Source organism: Engraulis encrasicolus, chromosome 21, assembly GCF_034702125.1.
Source record: "Engraulis encrasicolus isolate BLACKSEA-1 chromosome 21, IST_EnEncr_1.0, whole genome shotgun sequence".
In the NCBI taxonomy this organism is placed as follows: Eukaryota; Metazoa; Chordata; class Actinopteri; order Clupeiformes; family Engraulidae; genus Engraulis; species Engraulis encrasicolus.
Window position 1 is genome coordinate 46,522,363 of NC_085877.1, and position 7,500 is coordinate 46,529,862.

The 7,500-nt window shown below is 44.3% G+C and overlaps 1 protein-coding gene across 1 annotated transcript in view; it reads left to right on the forward strand.

The window, feature by feature from the left end:
• The window catches only part of LOC134437447 (phospholipid-transporting ATPase ABCA1-like), a 633,180-nt gene that overhangs the window by 204,292 nt on the left and 421,388 nt on the right, over positions 1-7,500 (forward strand). The window contains exon 14 of the mRNA XM_063186937.1: positions 4,949-5,125. Within this exon, the coding sequence (XP_063043007.1) occupies positions 4,949-5,125 (177 nt within the window). The remainder of the gene's footprint in view (positions 1-4,948; positions 5,126-7,500) is intronic.

Below are 7,500 nucleotides of genomic sequence, written 5' to 3' on the forward strand. Positions count from 1 at the left end.
GAATCATTACCTTCCAAATCGTAATCGCATCGTAAGGGCAGTGCCAATGTACACCACTACTGTCCGGTCAGAGAATCGTATGGGCAACTGGCGGCCCGCGGGCCGCACGCGGCCCTCGTCATCACTCAGTGCGGCCCTTGAATAGATCAATAATATTTTTAAATTTTAATAATTAAAAAAAAAAAAAGTAATTACATTTTTGACCGATAGAGGGCGCGCCGTTGCCAGACAATAGCGGGCCCGGCCGCTTTGCAACAACAGAGAAGAAGAACATCAACAGTCATGGCCACTAGCAGTGGCATAAAGAGAAAACTTGACCGAGAAAATCGCATTTTTCAGACAAAATGGGAAGAAGAGTACCTCTTCACCGAATTCAAAGGAAAACCAATGTGTCTAGTTTGCTTGGAGACATTATCAGCCCTAAAAGATTATAACTTGAATCGACATTACAACACCTTGCATAAGGTTAAGTACGAGAAGTACACGGGAGCTGCCAGAGCCGCAGTAGTAGCAGACCTCAAATCAAAAGTAGGTAAACAGCAGCACTTTTTCACAAAAGCTACAACGTGTCAAGAGTCAGCCATCACAGCGTCTTATGATGTGGCACTCGAACTTGCCAGGGCAAAGAAGCCACTGTCGGATGGAGAGGTGGTCAAGAGGTGCGCGGTGAAAATGGCCAAAGCCTTTGGTGACAACAACACAGCTAAAAACTTTGAAGCTGTGTCCTTATCCCGGCGCACAGTAACACGCAGGATTTTTGACATCCACAATCACGTCGATGTGAAAATGAAACAAGTCATGCAGGACTGCAAATACTTCTCATTAGCTTTGGATGAGAGTACAGATGTGACGGATGTTAGCCAACTGATGGTTTTTGCGAGAACGATTGACAATGCATTTGATGTGCACGAGGAGTTACTGAAATTGGCATCTCTGCACGACACCACTAAAGGCAGCGATATATTCAACGCCGTTACCAGTGCTGTGGCTGAATATGGTGGGTTTGAAAAGCTGTCAACAGTTGTCACGGATGGCGCACCTGCGATGCAGGGAAGACACAGAGGTTTCGCGGACACCGAGGTTTCGCGGGACTACTCAGGCAGAGTGGAGTAAACTGCCCAATACTGCACTGCATCGTCCACCAGGTGAGTAGCGTCATATTAATTGTGAGATGCAGGCTACTGTAGGCCCGTTGTGCCGTGGTTACATAAAATGGAACGACATACGAGCAATATATTTTCTAACGGCAACTATTTTTTTCTAATCGTTTCAGGAAGCCCTCTGCGCAAAGACATTGGACTTTGGCCACGTCATGGAGTTGGTGACAAAAGTCACCAATCTCATCCGAGGAGGTAACAGGTCGCTAAGTCACCGGAGGTTCATCACCTTTTTGGATGAAGTGGATGCCGAGTATGGCGACCTGCAACTGCACACGGATATCAGGTGGATGAGTCGAGGAAAGTGTCTGGAGCGTTTTTTTGCACCGGAAATACCAGTGTTCTTGGAGAACAGTGTTAGTGTCGATACAAGTGCATACTGTGCGCAGCTCAAAGACACACAGTTTGTTTGTGACATGGCCTTTCTGACAGATATCAGCGCGCATCTAAATCACCTCAACACACTCTTACAGGGGAGAGATCAAACGGTGTGTGATCTCTATTCTCACATGACCGCATTTCAGCGCAAGCTCGGGCTATTCATAGGTGGATTTTCTTCCCCTCGTGTAAATCTGGCACATTTTCCCGCGTGCGATGAGATTCGCAAAGCTAACCCCAGGTCTGAAAAACAAATCCAGAAATACAAAGCAGACATCGAAAAATTACAGGAGCAATTCAACGATCGTTTCCAAGATTTTCACGAGATGCAACCACGAATTGCGCTATTCACTGACCCCCTTTCTGCTGTGGTCAGCGCGCAACCATCGGAGCTGCAGCTCGAACTCTGCGAGCTGCAGGCAGACCCGTTTTTTCAAGCAAAGCGCAACGAGAGGGGGATTTCATTTTGGAGACTTCTTCCCGAGGCACGTTTTCCACGTCTCCGAGATTTCGCCCTCTCAATGGCCAGTATGTTTGGGAGCACTTACATTTGCGAGAGCAGTTTTTCCACCATGAAGCACATAAAGTCCAAAGAGAGAAATAGACTCACCGACGATACACTGTTTCATTTGATGCGCATTGGGACCACAAACATTGACATTGACATCCAATCCATTGTGAGCCAGCTGGCCAAACCACAGCTCTCTCATTAGCTTCAATTAATGTTGGGCCTCTGTGGTTTTCTGCTATTAATGAATGAGAGCTATTTGCAATACGTTTTAAAAAAAAAACCTTTTTTTGTTGTTTGTGATGAATGAGTTCAAATGCCTTTTGCACTTATTTTTTAAGCATGTTTTGTCTTTGTTGCTTATGAAGCACACGCTACAATGCATTTATTTTATAAGCAGAAACTATTTGCAATCAGTTTTTTAAGCAAACTTTGTTCTTTGAAATTAAGGAGTTAAAGTTCCTTTTTGCACTTTTTTAAGCAAACTATTTGTCTTGCTAAATTAAAATGCATTTATGCAGAAAATAGTTGTATGTTGGTGCAGTAAACATACAGATATAAATTCATATAAAAAAAAATCGAATTGAGAATCATTTGTAGTGTTTTTCATATCCAATTATTTCAAGTGCGCGGTCATGTGGCCCTCCAATGGTCCTCCTGAAAAAAATGTGGCCCTCCTCATCATGGAAGTTGCCCATCCCTGGTATATGTGTTTGTTGGCGTGTGTGTGTGTCCGTGTGTGTGTGTGTGTGTGTGTGTGTGTGTGTGTGTGTGTGTGTGTGTGTGTGTGTGTGTGTGTGTGTGTGTGTGTGTGTGTGTATTTTCTGGGACTGGTCTGCATTGATCTCTGGTGTACTGGATGCTGTTTGAACGTTTACTTATTTTTTTAACTTTTATTTTGTAGCATGCGCCACTGTGCATTCCAATATCAGCTCATTAAACTAAAGGATGGGGCAAACATACTGGGTCGGCGGCCATATTGAAAACACAGAGCACGAAGGACAGAACAGAGAGAGAGAGAGAGAGAGAGAGAGAGAGAAAGTTAAAATAAATACGAAAGGGATGGACGTAGAGAGAAAGAGAAAGACTGGGATGAGCATAAGGGGGTGGACAAAATGGCAAGACAGTGGGGAGAGAGATAGTTAAAGCAGAGAATCGTATATGAGAGTGAGATAAAGCAGGCGGTGTCTTTTCCGGTATCCACTTTACGTCGGGTGAACGCCCCTTTAGGGGACCTTCGATTAGGAGACCTTCGGAGTCTCGAGGTTGAGTCCCCTTTGGTGGTGTGTAGATGGCAGTAGCGCACGTCTTGTGCAAACACCAACAAAAGAGAAGAAGAAGGAGGGACAACGCCATTTTGAGCACATGCCTTTGCATTGAGTGGGCGTGTTTCGATTCCTCTTGTTATATATCCAACCTCTTTGGTCCGGTTGTGTTTGTCTGGTCAAATAATTCAGATGGGCATTTTGGAAGGCATTTAAAATGTAAGGCCGGCTCCACACCACGGCGTCTGGGAACGGAAGCGAGATGATTGAGGCAGAGATTCCCCAGGGCCACCATTTGAATAGCCCTGCCATAGAGCGCTCACTATTCTTTCCTTTTGCTCCAGTTTGGGTATTGGAAGCACAGCACGACACCAGAGATTCTTTAAGTATATAAAGATATGCCACGGTAATAGGTTGCTATGGGCACCTGACATGACCACGTTCCGGTCTGCCTAAAGGGGTGTGTCATAATCCTAGCATTGAATAGAACAGTCCTTAGGTCTGCCTAGGTCTGACTGAAGGGGGATCCCCCCCCCTCCCCCTTGCAATTATAGAACCCGGAAACAATGGGCCAATGGAACCTCTCTCTCTCTACTCTCTCTGATTGAGGTATTTCTGCTTCGTTTTGGCCGGTGTGTTCTACTCTGCCTTTCACACCTACAGCATCGGCATGCGCAGCCAGTCCAGTTTCAAATTCCGCAAATTCCAGTTCCAAATTCCGCCCCCCACAGCGTGGTACTTTGGCATTCATTTCAATGGGACAACGCTGGTGGCCGGCGTGGAAAAATACGCTCGAGTTCTAGTTTCCAAATGCAGCGAGGAGCGGAGACGGCTCCCGCGCAGCTGACACCTGACTATCGCCGGTTGGTGTGGAAGGACAGATATGTTCCCATGTATTTTCGCCACCACCGGTAAAAATCGCTTCCGTCCCGCAACGCTTCACAGCCTTGATGTGTAAGCGGCCTAATGTTGTCCTCCCTCCACTTGTTCAAACTGCCAATTACCCAGCCACCCCCATAAAGTCTCTTTAATCCTTTACTTTTCTTCTCAGCCTTTTTCTTTTGCCTCTATTTGTCGTCTTTCAGTCTATTTCTCCCCTCATCCACATCTCTATCCCCCCATTCATAATCTCTTGTTTAATAAAAAAAAAGGTTTGGTTAAATACAGAACAAAGACATGCAAATATTAAGCCTTTCTGCAAAACCATTAGACATACTTCACTAAATTCAGAGAACAGATATAGTAAAACATCGTTTTACACAGTAACAAGCTGTTATTACATTTCTTGCGCAGTCCATTTCAGTCTCCGTATGGGTATTCTCATAGCGTTAAACTAAAGTAATAAAAAGCCCTTATTAAATGTCTTAACTATTATGACAAATTACATAAAGTGTTATCATACACAGTCCTCTTATAAAAACATATAATAATGTTTGATAGCACATGGAAACATGCTATCATTGTAAATTCAATGACAGCGGTCCTGTCCAAAAAATTGCACAGCATGTGTCTGACTATGTGCTGGAAGAAGTGTAATAGTGTTTTGCCATATCTTGTACTACCTCTCTTCTCCCCCCCCCCCCTCTCTCTCTCTCCCTGTCTACTGGAGACTAATAGTAAATGTCCTTTGTCTTTTAAAGGTCGTGGTACCCGGGTGCGAGGGATAGCTCCTTTAACGACATGCGCTACGTGTGGGGCGGCTTTGCCTACCTGCAGGACATGATCGACAGGGCCATCGTGAAGACGCACACGGGCAACAACCAGCCACTGGGGGTGTTTGCCCAGCAGATGCCCTACCCCTGCTTTGTGGACGATGCGTAAGTATAGATGTAGTTTAAAGAAACTCCCGCACACTGACCATTTCGCTGTTCTTTCTTTAATAAACGACGTTTCGGTACTAGACCTTCATCAGGCAATCTCCCAGCAGATGCCCTACCCATGCTTTGTGGACGATGCGTAAGTATAGGTGTAAAATTATTGGACAACTACAAAGACGAATAGACAGGCAGATTAACTGACAGAGAGAATAGTGTGTAAAGGGATAGACACACACACAGGCAGACATAAGCACTGTGCATGCCTATGTGGAGAACAGTGTATGGTGAAGAGTGTGTAGCAAGGTAAGGTAAGGTAAGGTAACTTTATTTGTACCCGAAGGTAGATTTGGTTGCAGGCAAAAGTAGCAAAAGCTTACACAGAAAGTACTGACACACAAAAGTACTGACACACAAAAAACTTGCACCAACAGCCCAATACTAATGACAGTGACAAAGGACAATAACAAAACAAAACAAGGACAACAAAAACAAAAACATGACAGACAGCAGACAAGTGCTCCAAACCAGGATATGAAGAAGAATAATAAACAATAAATATATAAATATGTATATAAAAACAGAGGAAAACCTTAAAATGTTGAACTCATGTGTTATTCAGTGTTTTAATAGCAGAAGGGATAAAACTGCATCTATACCTCTTAGTTTTGCAGGCCGGCATTAGGAACCTACGACCCGAGGGGAGAGGCTGAAATTCACCATATAGTGGGTGGGATGTATCATTTAAGATAGACCCCGCCAGTCTCTGCAACTGCCTACTGTAGAGAGACTCCATGTTGAGCTGTGATTCTCCAATTAATTTACCAGCCCAGGTAAATGTACAAGGAACACAAGACAGACAGAAATAAGAGCAATTAGAGATGGCTACCTGCCCCTATGGCCAAAGCCGGATGCATGTGATCATGGGTCTTTGGCGCCACCCACAGGCCATCCAAATCACTTTAGCCTGACAGATGGACAGACAGACAGACAGACAGGCAGGCAGGCAGACTGATAGACAAAACAGACAGACAGACAGACAGACAGACAGTCAGACAGACAGACAGACAGACAGACAGACAGACAGACAGACAGACAGACAGACCCTACCCACTGCCTAGCAATAACTCCCGAAGTTACAACTTCAGCTTTAATGCATTTTGTCATTCCCTAGAAATACATTCTCCAGTCATAAGCACCATTTTATGTAACTTCCCTTGTGTGAGGTGAAGCTGAAAATCTCAGATTCCAGGAAGCAGCGTTTTATTAAGGTCAGAGAGATGTGTTATGGGAATAAAGGATTTCACTTTTCCCTGCACACGCATGCAGGCATGCACATGCGCACGCACGCACGCATGCACGCACGCGCATACACGCACACACACACACACACACACACACACACACACACACACACACACACACACACACACACACACACAGAAACACACACACACAAACACACACACACACACACAGGACCGCTCTAATGATTTTACATATCACACACAACCACATATGGCAAGGATGGTGTGTGTGTGTGTGTGTGTGTGTGTGTGTGTGTGTGTGTGTGTGTGTGTGTGTGTGTGTGTGTGTGTGTGCGTGTGCGTGTGCGTGTGTGTGTGTGTGTGTGTGTCTGTGTCTGTGTCTCTCTGTGTGTGTGTGTGTGTGTGTGTGTGTTCTCTTTATCACTTTGAGTTTTCGTTCTATGTTTTGTTTCTTTTACATCTTTTCTACCAGAAAATGTAAATAATATAAACCCATCCACATTTATTTGACAGCAGTGCTTAAAAAAAATCAAAAACAGTTTTGATGAGAAGGAACAGGAACACAAAGAGAAATCTTGCCTGTTTCTGTGGTAACAGCCTTGTGTTTATCAACTATTTATTCTGGGTTATTTTTTCTTTTGTTCAGTTCTGTTGTGCTGGTTGTCTTGGAAACATCTGCATTGTCCAAGGACAAGGATTCTGCCCACATTTGCTAAACTACCTCCCTTATCAACCAAGTGGCAATCAAACAGATTGCAATCCTTTCACATGGGTTTCCAAAACCCTTAAGACGACCTATCCCCCATCCCAACAACTTACCCCGGGGGTCAGGCAGTGACAAAAAAAAGATGACCAATCTAGCTTGCCATTTTGAGGATACTTATGCTTCTCTATGTACTATACCAGGTGTCACCAAAGTTGTGCCCGCGGGCGCCAGGTAGCCCTCCAGGAGCTTCTGAGGTGCCCACCAAGGATGTTAATAAACAGTGACGACTACCAGATTTTAGTCACAGTTAATGTTTTTCTTGATTTAAATATGAAATTATTTATTCTTTATAACCTATAAGTAAATTATCATTCAATAATCATATAATTTTAAACTACCTTATT